Source organism: Poecilia formosa, unplaced genomic scaffold (assembly GCF_000485575.1).
Source record: "Poecilia formosa unplaced genomic scaffold, Poecilia_formosa-5.1.2 Scaffold217, whole genome shotgun sequence".
Classification (NCBI taxonomy): domain Eukaryota; kingdom Metazoa; phylum Chordata; class Actinopteri; order Cyprinodontiformes; family Poeciliidae; genus Poecilia; species Poecilia formosa.
In genome coordinates, this window is record NW_006800156.1 from 262,257 (window position 1) to 278,147 (window position 15,891).

Below are 15,891 nucleotides of genomic sequence, written 5' to 3' on the forward strand. Positions count from 1 at the left end.
ACATTTTTTGCTTGATTTTAGAGTCATCATTCATGCTAGCATAGGAACCGGGTGGGAGAGGGGATGTGTCCCCCCCAATCAGTGAGGGCAGTGAGGCTTAATCATAATCAGATTTACAATAAACCCCTGCATGTTGTTGCTTATATGAGAAAATTTCAGGATACAGAGAAAATCAGTTAAATAAAGTTATACAAAAAGTTTGGATGTGTCTTCTTTGCCCGGGGTAAGGGGCGGCTGGAGATCTGGAACTCTGAGGATGGAGTAGATGAGAGGTGAGTTAAAGGGCGTTAAAAGGAGTTAAAGGCCGTTAAAAGGAGAAGCCCCCCTAGTTGTACTTTAACAGCTTCTCCTTTGCTGTGGATCGTAGCACGAAATTAATAATACCTAAATGTCCAAGTTTGATTGTCAATAACGCAGTTATTCTACCGCGGCAGTACGGCTTTGGATGGTATGTATGTTGGGGTTCTGGTTTCTGTGGCGCTGCTTTTCTTTTCTCTAGTCATCCACTAGATGGAGACAGGAGGCTGTGTTGTCCGGAGGCGTGTTCAGTCGTCACACCTGCAACCCATAGGCGCCGGGCCAGGGTCCAGGGGGTCATATGCCCCTCCACTTCACAGCACTGCCCTGCTGGCTCCTTCAGTACAACTAACTCCTTTTAACGGCCTTTAACTCCTTTTAATGGCCTTTAACTGCTTTTAACGGCTTTTAACTCCTTTTAACGACTCGTTCCCATAGCAACCGACAACAACACCCCTAAAACTGAAATATTTCCCACACAAAGAGCAGAACATTCAATCTGTCAGTCATATGGTTTTAGGCTTAATGTTTATTTTGTGATTATTAATAACTGATCGCTGTGGTAAGAGGAGAAAACTATAAATATATCGATGCACTTGACTTTACAGCATGGCTAGATGCTAGCTCACTGTTATCGCCTCTTACTCTGCAGTTGTGGAGTCACAATGTCTGGGATCATGAGCGCCCTGGTGCAGAAACTAAACCCTGAAGCAAAAATCAAATATGTCATGCATGAATTCACATGAAATCATGACATATTTGATGGATTGCTGCATGTGTACAGGCCAACATGCAGCAATCCATCTCAATCTTTTGTCGACTGTCTCTCTGACAAGTTCTTCATTTTCTCTTTTTGGTTTTGTATTTTTTATTTCCTTTATTTAACCAGGTAAACCCCGTTGAGATCCAGATCTCATTGTCAAGAGGGACCTGGGCAGAAGTCTGCAACACACAGCAACCTGATTACAAAATTAAACTAATTGATACATATGCACAAGTGTAAAACGGTACAAAACAATTTAAAAACAGTGACACTGTTTAAAAGAATCTCGTTGCCTGTTTTTAAGAATCACTCGAAATAAGTCCAGTGAAATCAATTCTGACGTCTTGAGTTCAGACTGGAGCCGATTCCAGGCTGAAGGAGCATCGCACTGAAGGCTTGCCTTTTTCAGTTTGAAAATGTGGAACATGCAAAAGAAAAATGTTAGAATGTAAAGAATGGGAATTAACAGATCTATGTAAAAGAGAGTTTAAGTATGCTGAAGCCAAGCAGAGTAGAGATTTGTAAATCAGAATCAGCAAGTGATTAGTTCTCCTGCTCATTGTCTCCTCTCAGAGCGTTGCGGAGACTCCTCCAGAACTCCGGCCTCCTCTCCTCCTCTTGAGGCCACTCCAGGTAGGTGGTGGAGCTCATGAGTTTGCGCAGTTTGCAGAAACGTTTGGGGACGTCGTCCTTGGACAGCGGCTCCAGCAGAATCAAAATGGCAGTGTCTCCACCGGCCTCAAACAGCCAGAAGTGGGAGAAGTCCAGTTCATAGCGGCACCAGTCGGACTGGACGAAGTTCTCGGAGAGGACGAAGACAGTTCGACGACTGCGTTCGATGGCGCTCATGATGTTGTCCATGATCCAGTGTCCAGGAAGGAAGTCTCGCTTGTGGAGACAGAGAGTCAGCGGGGATGTTGGATTCTCTGAGTCGGAGTCACTGTAATAAGATAAGAATCCACATCATCTTATGTCCTTTATTATAAATTTGAACAAGAAGCCCTCCAGCACACCTGGGAGCCGGGAAGCATCTAGAACCTATAGGACTAGGTTTGGAGACTATGAAAACAGTTTCCAAGAGCCCTAAAATACTATCTTGGGATCTACAGCAGGCTCTTGATCCTCGACGTGAAAGTCCAAGGCTTTACAATGACAAAGAAACTTACAAGAAGGAAACTTGTCCTTATTTAGATGAGGCTCAAATTTCAGTATATCATGCAATTATCTGACAAAAGACAATATTTACAAAGTGGCTTCATTCATCCTATTGCTTCAGTATCACACTAGTATGACTTTGTTCACTGATAGACTTCATATTGTAATTTTTCCAGTGAAGATGTTTGTATGATTAAGATAAATCATAATTTATATGCATCCATTCAGCTGTGGAAACGGCCAACAGTGAAGAAGCACCAGTGCAAACAAAGACGTTTAAAGGTTACCTTGGCTCCTCCATCTCAGGTACCAGAAAGTTTTCCACCCAGCTGGCATCTTGTTCACTGTAGGAAACAAATGCATCAAAGGACAGCAATGGATCTGTTCCCTCCGTGTTTCTTTGTCGCCGTCGTCGTTGGGAACTTCTCTTGGCCTTGAGCCACGCCCAGGTCATCTTCAGGAACCAGAATGCGTGGCATCGCCAAAGCAGGCCAGCAACCAGTATCCCAAGAAGCAGCGCAACCCCACAGCTAACAGACACAAACAAAACCGGCTGGCACTGGATGATGGAGAGGTTAACCTGACTCACTGCCTCCCCCTGCAGGTAGAGAGGGGAGTCACAGACATAGGTCTGATGTTTGTCCGTTATTTTCACATCTCCACTTCCCGTTAGTTGTGAGTGGAGGAATGTGATGAATTCACATGAGCAAACAAACTTGTTGTGTCCCGCCTCGAGGTTCTCAAGTCGTCTGTATGACTGAAGGTCTGAAAGGCTGAACGCGTTCAAGGTGTTTGACTGCAATGTACAAAACCAGACTGGATCAGCATGGAGAACACAGAGAGACACAACGTGACGGATGGGATTGTTTCTTACCTGTATCGTGAGTGTTTGCAGATTGGGGTATGGGCCCCCTGCTGGTAACCTCAGGAACTTGTTCCCAGAAAGGTGGAGCTCTCTCAGAATTGGCATTGTCAGCACAAACTCTTTGAGATCGTTATAGCTTAAATCCAACACCTGTAAAGAAGCAAGAATGAGATAAATAGAAAGCATCTTTTCAGTGGGAAGGTTTACTGGTCCTTGATCCAGTCTCTGTACCTCCAGAGATTTTGGAAGACAGGGAGTGACGATGGTTAGCTTAGCCCGGGAGATGTTCAGGTACCTCAGGGTGGACGGCCAGGAGCAACTGGAGGGCATGGAGTTGTAGCTGGTTCTGCTGACATCCAGCTGGGTGAGCTTGGTGAGTTTGGTGACCAGACGACTCAACGTGGACAAAGACTAAACAGACAAACGTTCAAAGGTTTGCACTCTGAGCAATTTTACACAGATTTTACCTCAGGTTCAACGCTGACACCTTCAGAAGGTTTCCGCTGATGTTTAAAACTCGGAGCTCCTGGAGAGTTTCTTCACTGTCACACAGCATGTAAGTCAGAGTCAGGTCGGTCAGCAGATTATCGGACACATCCAAGTACAATGTGTTCACCATCATCTTGGTTAAGTAACAGGATAACAGGAACAACTGAAAGTAAAATGAGAACAGAGCTGTGAGGAAAACATTTATCATTATTTTTATATTTTAATGTGATTTAGGATGGAACCACACGAAAATACAAAACTCAAAATAAAATGCTGTTTGGTTAACATGAATGACAAGGAGATGAAAAATTATTTGCCTGCTGATTAAACTATGATTTAAGATTAAAAGCATCATAGCCTGATTCGCATTACCACCATGCAGACAGATTTTTGTATGTGAAGTGTGATTTTTACCTTTGCGTTAATAATGGAGAGCTTCTTCTGGTATTGCAACAGATACTGCAGTTCTGAAACCATGGCAAACTTCAAAATGTCTAAAATTGTGACGTCACTGGCAAAGAACTCGTCCATGCTTCTCAGATCTGTCCGGTTAGCCGTTACCCACCTAACGCAAAGCCAGGAAATGTTTTAGCCACATCAAATACTAAATATTCAGGTTTGGAGGAACAGTCAAAATTATTCATCCATCAAAAGTCTCATCAGATGTTTCGCCTGACTGGAATTAGTGTCTTGAGGTAACCCAGTGCCTACTTGAAGCCCAGCTTAGGCAGTCCGACTGTCTCACATAGTCCAAAAATGTGATTGTCAGGTTAACTGGTGTCTAAATTGCCATTTGTTATGGGTTAATGATTGTTTGTCCCTATGTCTGCGTTGCTCTGATGGACTTTTGTCCAGCGACTGCTGAAGATAGACTCCATGAACTCCACAAACTTTCAAGGATAATTGGGTTCAGACAATGGATGGATGGATAAAGTTTGACTAAAAGAGTGATGAACAGCTGACATGTTGGTTTCCTACCTGCCCTCGCCTGTCAGAGTTAAACCCACAATGGAGAGGGAGCTGAGCGGGACTCCATCTAGCAGTGCCAGCATAGAGACACAGGCTTCATCAGACAGAGACACATTACGGAGAGACAGATATCTGGAGAGAAGAACCAAAGGAGAATTAACGTTTGCTAAACATTTTGCTCCATTTAAGTTATTCTAACAGCAAAAAGGAGGTTATTATCAAACCTGATCATGTTGATTGAATCTTTAAAAGGTTGAACAGACACATAATGAGCCAGATGGAGGTCTGACAGAGTGAGCCGAGTTTCAGGGTAGCACACATCATTGAGCACAGCTGCAGCCAGCGCAGGGTTTGTTAAAAACGGGCCGTGAAGACTTAGAGTAACACGACCCAGAGGCCAAATGTCCCCAAACGTGCCAGAGTCGTACCTGCAGAGAGACAGAGTCAAAGGAAGAGGGAAGACAGCAGATCGATCAACAAGGGTTTGGACTTTGGTTTTTGTTTATTTCCATGAATAAACTGCCTGGCAGTTATTTATAAATTTTTAGTTTTTTTAGCTGAAATTTGCCACACTGCTGGACAGGACATGTAAAAAAAGGAGAAGCAATAAACCAATAAAGTCCAGTGAAAAACAAAGACCACCAGAACCTTTGGAGAACTGCTCATCAAGCGCAATTTAAAAGACTCTGAGAACATCTGGGAGATGGAAAACCCAGAAAAATGAGGGCTGGTTACCTGTCCAGATTGTTGGCGTTAACAGTAAGCTCTTCCAGGTGGGTGACTCCTGATAGGTCTTCTCTCCTCAGCTCCTTCAGATCTGGACCTCCAAACATCAGCCTTCTCAGTTCGGAAAGTCCAAGAAACAATGAAGGGGAGCCGAGAAAGCTGCAGGAGGCCAAGAAGGACATGCATGTGATGAGTCTGGTCTTTGTTCAGGCATTTGGTTGCAAAAAGGACGAGAGACGGCATGGAGGTTCACCTTCCGACAGGACAACAACCCTAAATGTTTATCCTGAGCTGGATGGTTTCTATTTAAGCATTTTCAAATGGCCCATTCAAAGTAAAGACCTTCATCCATCTGAGAACCCGTGGTAAGGCTTTGGGGATCTTCACAAAATGGGTAAAAGCCTCTGCATCAGAGCGTAAGCCGCTCTCCTCACCTGTACGGATTGTTGAGCAGGTTGAGATGCTGCAGCAGCTCCAGCTTGTTGAACCACTTGGGGTTGAGAACCGTCAGCTGGTTGTCAGACAGATCCAGTTCCTCCAGGCTCCACAGAGAGTCGAACGCTGACGGATGGATCTCAGCTAACCCGTTAGCTGCAGGGCAGAAACACTGCATTCAGACACGCTCTACTGGTTTTTTCAGTTTGAATCCCTTGATTGTTACCATGGAGATCCAGAAGCGTTAGCCGTGAGTGTCCCATCAGGTCATCTTGGGTCACCATGGTGATGTTGTTGAAGGAGAGATCAAGGCTCAGAGCTTGGTCTGTTACCATGGGAACGCGGGTGAACCCACTGTAGGAGCAGTTACAGGCGTGATGGAGGTCGCAGCGCCTGCAGGTCGGCCTCCCATCATCCCCGTTCGCCGTCTGACCCCAGATCAGCGAGAGGAAGAGGAACAGTGCCAGTACCCCCAGATGCCTCATCCTCTGCAGAGACATTTGAGTGTTCAAGTTGGTGAAATGCAGAAACAGGAAAATGAGTCAATTTTTTTTTCGTCCTGCAGCTTGTTTTACATGACAGACACACAGAAGTGAAAGTCTGACAGGAGGTGTGAGGAAATCATTTCATGACAAAATCAAGTCTTTCTGGCTCCACAGTGGATTATAAACACCATCCCATAAACACGTAGCTGTTAAAGAGGGAAGCTCTCTTGAGGTTATTATGGTTTTTATATGTGACTTAGGAACAATCATTCAGGCTAAATGTGATGTTAGGGGATAAAAAGGCTTGAACATAACATGTTAGGAGAGTCTGGTCGCTTGCAACGTGCCTGGGGTTTGTTATTGTTATTAACTGCTGGGAATTCATAAAAACATTGAGAAAGCAGATGCTCCACTTTGTGGTTAAAGTGCAAAATATGAGTAAAATTTGTGCAGAAGATTCCAGGATGGAAAACAAATGACGTGGTGCAAATGATCAGCTGGTCAGCTTAAGTAACATCAACTGCTTTTAACTAGTTTTTAACCTAAAAGACACAAAACAGAAAACTTGTGTTTGATCCTATGACTCCCGGTGGGACTAATGAAGTTTATAGATGATGTTTCTGAGCAAACAGTTCTGGGCTGCGGTGCCTTTTCACAGGTTCCAGCTGTGGGTCGACTCCATGCAGCACAGATGTGACTCAATGATTCAAATGAAAACTAAGCATACAAGGATTCTTCATGTGTCTTTATGGTGCAAATTGTGTTGTAAAAATCACTAAGAAGGGAAGAAAAATGACTTTAAAAAAAAAAAAACGTGTAGTCGAGTTTCAGTACATTGAACAAACTCCATATTATGTTTTTTCTAACTTTATTGCTGTGGCATCTCATTTTGTCATCTGAATAACTGAGAACCTCTGGAAAAGCAACAAGATGTGAGATCAACAGAGGCTGTGTTGGAGAAACTCCCTTCAGGTTATCGCCGATAAAATCTCTTCAATAAGAGTTAAAGAATACAGATTTTTTTTAAAAAGCATAAAAAATTTAACTTTGATGGATAAAAACATTTTTTAAACAGCGAAACATACTTTCATCAGTACTCAGGATGTTTCTTACCTTAGTATCTGCTGAACAGATGAAATGGACGACAGAAAAACTGAGTCAGAGAATAAGAAGAGTTTTTGTCCATCTCAAAGAGGAACAACGAGTTCAAGTGCAAAACAGGAAGTAAGTAGACAGAGCAGTTTCATGGTGTGCAGTCTGGGGTCGACGCCCCTCATATGACAGACAGGTGTGTGCAAACAGTCACACAACACAGATTACATCACATGTCTAATGGAGAAATGCTTTGCTGAACAGTGTGAATACATATTTTCATGTACGTTTAGGAATAATGAATTATTAGACAAGAAAGTGAGTTATTTTTAATGTTTTGTTTTTTCCATATCAGGACAAATTATTCCTGCTCTTAATGAGGATTCATGTCTGTTTTGAACCTGCTGACCAACTTTCAGCAGGGATCCTGTGTTAAATTATTATCCGTCGCCTGATAACACAAAATGACATGAAAATGTTTTTTATTTGTTCTTTATTCTTTACAGCTAAAACATATTTTTGTCCTCTAAGAACATAAAAGCAAAACAAAATTTTTCATGCAAAGCTACAATTATTAATTATGAATAAAAACATTAGTCATCAGGTCAAGTTACTCATTAGGTGATATTATTGGTAGAATAGTTTCAGCATTGCTCTTTTGTATGTTGTTTTGTTTCAATATGTCCAATACATCTTTTGATTGTTATTAACCTTAAGCAAGGCGTTAATTATGGTTTTCCAGTTTCTATGGTTCAGTCCTTCTCCTTGGATTATAGTCCAACATGAATTACATAAAATGTGGGTGTCTTTCTTAATAGTTCAAACACCAAATGTACCTCAACATGCATAAATACACACAGTGAAAGCCGTGTTAGCGCAACTGCAGAAGCTAAAATCCAACATCTTATTGATTTCCACTCTTGGGGGTTCAGCCAATAAGAACCCAGGAAAATGAAATACAATAGAGGATTAGCTGCTTAGAAAACACCAGCCAACAGAGTGCCAAATAGCATTGCACAGCTCTTTCACTTTCCCAAAAGTACACAAATGGGTAAGATTTTTCATGAATAACTTTAAGTTACACAAGAAAGTCCTCAGTGCATCTGATTTTTTCCTTCTCCTATACATAGAGGCTCCGTTTTGTCAGTCATTGTCTCCTCTCAGAGCGTTGCGGAGACTCCTCCAGAACTCCGGCCTCCTCTCCTCCTCTTGAGGCCACTCCAGGTAGGTGGTGGAGCTCATGAGTTTGCGCAGTTTGCAGAAACGTTTGGGGACGTCGTCCTTGGACAGCGGCTCCAGCAGAATCAAAATGGCAGTGTCTCCACCGGCCTCAAACAGCCAGAAGTGGGAGAAGTCCAGTTCATAGCGGCACCAGTCGGACTGGACGAAGTTCTCGGAGAGGACGAAGACAGTTCGACGACTGCGTTCGATGGCGCTCATGATGTTGTCCATGATCGTATGTCCTGGAAGGAAGTCTCGCTTGTGGAGGCACAAGGACAATGGCCGAGAGGAGCTGGTACTACTGGAACCATCCTCACTGGTGAGAAAACAAACAGGAAACCAGATTATGGATCCACTTTCTACTGTACTTTAAGGGTCCATCACTGTCAGACTGAAGTCAAACTGACTGGATGGTCACGTATTACGAGACGCTCATTTAGCAGAGTTCCTGTGAAACCCCTACAACAGACTTCATGGTGTTTTGTTATGTGTGTGGTTTACAATAATGCCTTTATGATTATGGAACAGAGGATTGACTATTACAAATTCACAAGTTTGGACAAGGAGGAAATGACGATTGACAAATTGTAGCGTTACTAGAAAACGGGAGGTGTCAGAGGGACGTTCACCCACTGCATCGGATCAGAACCGAGCAGGAGAAACCAAGTGTTTTGGTCAGATAGTATGTAGTTCCTCAAGACCTCAGACAATTGACCCTCAAAATTGATTGATTGATTAATTGTAACAAGGAGTAGACAACATGAGGTTGAAGACAAAATGACTTGATTTTTGTCAAACAATTTTGACAATAAGAACTGATTTCAGCAGTTCGACCGGATCATGCAGAGCCTTTAAAAAGCAGCTTGATCCAAAAACTTAAATTTTGTTAGAGGAATATATAAATTCACCATTTATATATTTGACTAAATGTTTTTCTTACATAAATGCATAGCTGACAGGCATAGTATCGTTGCTGAAGTATAAAATGAGCTAACAGGTTAAAAATACTCACCTTGGCTCCTCCAGCTCAGGTATCAGGAAGCTTTCCACCCAGCCAGCATCCCTCTCACTGTAGGAAACAAAAGCATCAAAGGACAGCAGCGCTTCTGAGTCTGCAGTAGCTCTTCTTTGTTTTTGGGAACTTCGCTTTGCCTTGAGCCACGCCCAAGTCATCTTCAGGTACCAGAAGACATGGAGCCGCCACAGCAGAACACAAAGCAGTAACCCAACCAACAGGGCCGCGCCGCAGCTCACAGAGACAAACAAAACCCGGTGGCAAACTTCCACCGAGAGTCGGGCCTGACTCACTAACTCCCCCTGCAGGTGGAGAGGGGAGTCGCAGACATAGCCGTCCTTTCTGTCTGTTAACTTGACATTTCCGTTTTGTTTTAGCTGTGACTGGAGAAAGTTAACGAAATCGCAGGTGCAGATGAACTTGTTGTAACCAGCCTGGAGGTTCTCGAGCCGCCTGAACGACTGAAGATCTGAGAGGCCGAACATATTCAGGGTGTTAAACTGAAAAGAGAAAGGGGTCACATACTGGAGAAAGCAGAGTTGACTTTATTTAGAATTACAGGATTCATTCTTACCTGCATTGTAAGAGTTTGTAGATTTGGAAAGGGTTGTCCAGCGGGTAATCCTAGGAACTTGTTCCCAGAGAGGTAGAGTTCCCTCAGTAAAGGCAAGTCCAGGGAGAAACCTTTGAGATTGTTGTAGCTCAGATCCAGCACCTGTCCATAATCTTCAGTCAGTTAAGCATGTTTTGGTTGTGACTGCGTTGGATTTGTTGGGTTTGCTTCTGTATGGTTCACTTTCTTTACCTCTAATGATCTTGGTAGACAGGAAGTGGTGGCTGTTAGCTTAGCTCTGGAGATGTTGAGGTATTTCAGAGTAGAGGGCCAGGAGCAACTCGACGGCATTGAGCTGTAGAGAGTTCTGCTGATGTCCAAGTGGGTCAGCTTCAGGAGGTTGGTCACCAGATGGCTAATCATTGACAAAGACTGGACAGAAGTGGACAAAGCTTGAAACCAAGAAACTCTGATTCCTGGTAAGTTACCCAGATTTTACTTTAAGTATAAAGACACCTTCAGAGGATTTCCACTGATGTTTAAAACTCTGAGTTCTTTCAGCGTTGGCGCTCCATGACAAAGCGATTCTGCTGTCGTCAGGTCGGTCAGTAGATTATCAGACAAATCTAGGTACTGCAGGTTTACCAGCAGCTTGGATGTTTCACAGGGCATCACAAACACCTGAAGACAAAAGCAACTTTTACAAGGAATCCAAATAATTTCTAATTAAATGCAACACGGCTTCCTCTTGCAGTCTTTAGTTTTGTTAAGACTTTGGTCAGAGCCTGGAAACTTTGGAGTGGTTGCTATCACATATTTACCCCACAGTTTATGACGGACACCTTCCTTGGGTAATACAGAAGAAAACCCAGCTGTAGGAATGAAACGAACTTGTAGATGTCAACCACCACAGCATTTCGAAGAAAGAACTCGTCGATGCTTTTGTAATCGGTTTTATTGGCTTTCTCCCACCTGCCACAGACAAACAGTGAAAGTTACACAGTTAGCTGATCATAAAACATCAGTAATGGCAAGCAAGGAAAAACATTACATCTATTCAAAACTAAGTAAAAAATCAATGCTGCAGACAAAAAAATCCTTTTTGTCACATTCATGTTTTGAAATTCGTCACTGGTGGACCTTTCCTACCTCTACATGAGTACAGATAAGAAGGAGTTACAAACCTCAGCAGATGAGATGCAACTGTTGCCCAGGTTCTTCACCAGCCTCTTTCTAAATCTGATCTATTGAAAATGATCTGTCATTCTGTGTAAGGACCAGCAGGTGTCACTGTTGGTCCTTACAACACCAACACCACCAGTGTTTATGGAAGTGAGTAGTTCAAGTTTTAGCAGGTTTTTAAGTGTATTTCTCCTAGTTATAACTGAGGCATCAAACTGTTTAAACAGATCACTTCGCTCTGTTGACTGAGTAACGGAAATATGTCAGTAATTTGACATAGATTTGTTCATTTCCGAGAAATTAACGTGGTCGAATTATTACTTTTGTTTTTTAAAAAATCCTCTAATCATAAATATAGATGTGGTTTTGTAGCAATCCCTCGAAGTCCTAAAGATTTTCTTATCCTTGGGCAATCTGATTTCTAAGCACAAACTGTATTTACATCCATTGGGTGTTTAAACATCTGCAGGTTTTGGTTTCCTACCTCCCTTCGCCTGTCAAAGTGACGTCTTCCACGTGAAGATAAGAGAGCGGGTCTCCATTCAGCGCCATCAGGAAGTCGACAAGCGTGGCATCAGACACAGAAAAGTTACGGAAAGAAAGAGATCTGAAGGACAACAACAAAGAAAAGTTCATAAAAGCATGTGCTGCTGCAGGAACACACTGAAAAGAGCATGATAACCCAACCTGATCCTCTTTTTGGCTGACTCTCTGAAGGGCAGGACAGAATGATTCCCAATCAGATGGAGGTCCTCTAGAACAATTGGAGTCTCAGGGTACGATACGTCCGTGAGCACAGCTGCAGCCAAGGCCACGTTGGTTAGAAACGGCCCATGGAGCCTTAAGGTAACACGACCCAGAGGCCAAATGTCTCCTAATGTGCCAGAGTCATAACTGCAGAGAGCAGAAAAAAGAAAGGAAAAGCCAAATATTAACTGGAAGTTAAAGGTCAGTGCATCATACAGGACGAATGTGGGAACACCTGGCCAGGTTGTTCGCGTGGACAGTGAGGTCCTCCAGCTCCGTGACTCCAAACACATCTGTTCTCCGTAGTTCCTTCAGGGCTGGACCTCCAAACATCAGCCTCCTCAGTCTGACGAGTCCAAAAAACATCGAAGGGGAACCAAGACGGCTGGAGGAGACCAAACCACGGTGGATTTACAAGTTTCTGCTCATTTTATTACACATCTAAGATGGTTTCCAACTGAATCTTGCTTTAGGTGAGGAACTATCTATGCATGAATAAATCCGGATTGATTCAAGCAGGTTTCCTTTGTAAAACCCAATCCACATTAAACATATATGAGGGCAAACAAAGCTTTTCACTTGTTCCGTACCAAATTAAATAGGAAAACAATTGAATATTCTTGCATGTGTGAATGTCTCATTTTCATGATAATAAATCAGAAGGAGAATTTAGTTGAAAATACTTTTTATTGATGTGGTTAAAAACTGGAGGGGTAAGAAGATATTTTTTCACACATTAACATTGTTCACCACCTAGATTGATTATTATTAATATTATATTGGATACTTAACGTGTACAGGGAAATGTGTGAGTCAAGTCTGTAGACGAGTCACATCTTACTAAGATACTGGAAACAGAGGAACTCAAATGCTCTGAAACTGGAGTTCAACAAGTAAAAAACAAGAAGTCCTTCAGTCTGACTGGTAATGACGCTATAAGACAAAATGAAGTTTTCAGAACATCCGGCCTGTGTGTTGACTAGTTACACATCACATGTAGACACACATTTTAATGTTTCCACAGGGGACATTTGTCTGGGACCTCATGTGCTGCAAAAAGAAAATACACACTAAAGATACATATTGGACACTTAAATCACAATAAAATAAAAATTACATATATGCTCAATAAAAAAAAATCTAATTTCACCTTCCCACATATGTTCCAAACAAGCAATCAAACCAGCAATGCACAATCGCCTACCTTATTTATTATTCTGATGGGTGCAGAGATTAATGAATATTTAAACCTATTAGGTCTGTAGGAGGGGACTCCATAACATTTGGCAGACAGAAGCAGTTCATATTGTGACCTGAGGATGTGAGCGGCACCAGGGTGTAAAAAAATATTTCACCCCTTACAATGTTCTCCTTTTTTTCTTTTTTTCTTTTTTTGCCTTTTTCAAAGTTCCTTCCGTCTCTAAATACACCACACACTAACAACAAAGCACTGCTGCTTTTTTGATGCAATAATAACAATAAAAATAATAAGTAGAGGTGGAAAATTGTTAATTTTCTGTGTCTTTGTTTATAAATGGATGTGTGTAAGTGTTTGGTGTGAACAATAAAAATTTTTTATAGCAACAGCATCACATCATGTCCTCTAGGTGTCCTGACTGGAGAGTGGAGAACATCATCCCACTCCTTCCACTGAGAGAATAAACTTTAAAATACTTCTGTTAGTTTATGAATCACTGGATGACTTAGCCCCACAACACAGTAAAGATCTGCTGCTGTCAACCTTCCAGTCTTCTGGTTCTGTTCTGCTCTGCATCCCCAGAACCAAACATGGAGACCATGCTTCTTTAATCTGGAACAAACCTGCAAAACTACTCAAACTCTAAGTTCCTTTAAATCAAGGTTATAAACTCATTTCTGGCATTACGTTTGCGGCAACTGTGCCTCTGCACGGTTCTGAGCTCCTCACCTGTATGGGTTGTTGAGCAGGTTGAGATTCTCCAGAATCGCCAGATTTTTGAGCCACTTGGGGTTGAGAACCGTCAGCTGGTTGTCAGAAAGATCCAGTTCCTCTAGGCTCCACAGAGAGTCGAACGCCGACGGATGGATCTCAGCTAACCCGTTAGCTGCAGGCAGGGCAGAGTATCCGGAAAATGTCCTCAAGTAAGAGTAACACTACTTAAACTTATTCTTATTCAAGTAAAAGTAAAAGGTATCGGTCCAAGAAATTACTCAAGTAATAGTAAAAAAAGTAGTTGGTAGAAAGTCTACTCAAGTACTGAGTAACTGATCAAGTAAAAGTAAAAAGTACAGCACAGTAAAAACACTCCTGAAAGTACATTTTTTCAAAAAAGTCACTCAAGTAAATGTAACTGAGTAAATGTAAACAGTTACCACCAAACTCTTCCTGCAGGACAGAAACATGTGCATACAGCAAAAACAATGGTTACCATGGAGATCCAGAGCCCTCAGCCGTGAGTGACCCATCAGGTCATCTTTGGTCATGTTGGTGATGTTGTTGAAGGAAAGGTCCAGCCTCAGTGCTTGGTCTGTTACCATGGGAACGCGGGTGAATCCGCTGTGGGAGCAGTTACAGCAGTGATGGAGGTCGCAGCGCCTGCAGGTCGGCCTCCCATCATCCCCGTTGACCTCCTGACCCCGGATCAGAGGTACCAACAGGAGGAGCAGGGCCAGGGAACCCAAAGTCAAACGTCTCATGCTGCAGAGTGGAAGAGCAGATCTGTTGAGCTGAACGAGACGCAGAAGTGAAACGCACACATTGGGGAAGTCATTTGTTAAACAGGAAAGACTGTTTTTCTTTTTTTACTTTATCTTCTCATGAAGTCTTTATGCATCTGTCCAGAAGAAAGGACAAATATCTGAACAAAAATAGGTTTCACTTTGGCTATTTCCCTTACACTCAGCTCAGGGCTAACATGAAGCAGTTTCAGTGAAATAGTATATTTACCACATAACGTCAATATCTGAAAAAGGCTTCAATAAAGTATTAGAAACTCAAAATCACCTACATTTTAGTAATCAAACTGTAGCAAAATTGAGCAGATTAAAGCTTTACAAAAAGATGCTTTCTAAATGATCAGCTGAAGAACGATGCGTTTCTCTGATTCTGTTCACATGCAGATTTTCTTTGGCTACAACAGAAATAATAGTGAATATTTCTGAGTATTATAGAAAAAAGCAAAAGTGTGTTTCAAGAAAACTAAATTGTGAGCAGTAATAATTAAAGAAAATTCCCATGAATGTTTGCATTAACCCTCTAGTGGACATGAACACGTCTGTTCTGACGTTTTACACACATTTAGTTACTTCCACCAATGTGCTTGATGTTTTCTGCTAATCCTCTAATCTTCTAATTGTTTCTATGTTCCATGTTTGATTGTTGTAGTTCTAGTTTATTTTCTCTTATTTGATCTGCTCAGCATCAGTCAGTAAAATTCATAGATAATTTCTTTTTTTGAATCAAATGTGCTCCAGATGTGACCCACAGCTGATTTTGGACTAAAGTGAAGTGTCCTCTTATTAATTTTTGCCACTGGCAGTTCTGTTGGTTAAAGCAGATATACATAAAAGTTTTCATGCTTTGAAACCTTTCCAACATCTTCCAGTATTTCTGCCAATCTTATTTTAATCTGTAAAATTTAAAATTAAGCACAGAACTTTTCCTTTAAACTCCAAAAAAATAGACTTCAGTTAAAAAAAACTTTTAATGAACATAACTAAAAACAATCTGAGCATTTACTTAAAATAATGTCAGTTTAGTTAAGCAGTTGGTTCACATTTGATGCTTTATATTTGAGTGCTGTTGTAAATCCATTTAATTTTATCCTGCAATTTATGCTCAGCTTTCAACTGCTATAACATTACCCATCAGTAAACATCTGAGACAGAACCACACCAACCATTGTTTAATTGTTATTT

At 41.8% G+C, this 15,891-nt stretch overlaps 1 protein-coding gene across 3 annotated transcripts; it reads right to left on the minus strand.

Moving 5' to 3' along the window:
- Positions 1-1,216: 1,216 nt before the first annotated feature.
- tlr2 (toll-like receptor 2) lies at positions 1,217-14,723 on the minus strand. 3 transcript variants are annotated; one of them, XM_007568061.2, is made up of 12 exons: positions 7,298-7,454; positions 5,926-6,187; positions 5,699-5,855; positions 5,274-5,423; positions 4,763-4,966; positions 4,548-4,670; positions 3,984-4,134; positions 3,568-3,732; positions 3,312-3,491; positions 3,090-3,230; positions 2,503-3,011; positions 1,217-2,000 (listed from the first exon to the last, which is right to left on the minus strand). In XM_007568061.2, the coding sequence occupies exons 2-12, from the start codon at positions 6,182-6,184 to the stop codon at positions 1,604-1,606; spliced, it is 2,436 nt and encodes an 811-aa protein (XP_007568123.1). In that variant the 5' UTR covers positions 6,185-6,187; positions 7,298-7,454; the 3' UTR covers positions 1,217-1,603. The 3 variants fall into 3 exon arrangements, with proteins under 3 accessions (XP_007568123.1, XP_007568121.1, XP_016535116.1); XM_007568059.2 differs by lacking the exons at positions 5,926-6,187; positions 7,298-7,454 and adding an exon at positions 14,403-14,723; XM_016679630.1 differs by lacking the exons at positions 1,217-2,000; positions 2,503-3,011; positions 3,090-3,230; ... (7 more) ...; positions 5,926-6,187; positions 7,298-7,454 and adding exons at positions 7,807-8,813; positions 9,510-10,012; positions 10,087-10,227; ... (6 more) ...; positions 13,922-14,078; positions 14,403-14,718.
- Between the last annotated feature and the right edge of the window lie 1,168 nt (positions 14,724-15,891).

Coding starts and splice junctions, on each gene's coding strand:
- tlr2 (XM_007568059.2), bottom strand. CDS start 14,670: ATGAGACGTTTGACTTTGGGTTCCCTGGCCCTGCTCCTCCTGTTGGTA. Junction 5,856..14,402: donor GAGGGCTCTGGATCTCCATG/GTAACCATTGTT, acceptor TCTGCCCTGCAG/CTAACGGGTTAGCTGAGATC. Junction 4,671..4,762: donor GATTCAATCAACATGATCAG/GTTTGATAATAA, acceptor TCTTCTCTCCAG/ATATCTGTCTCTCCGTAATG.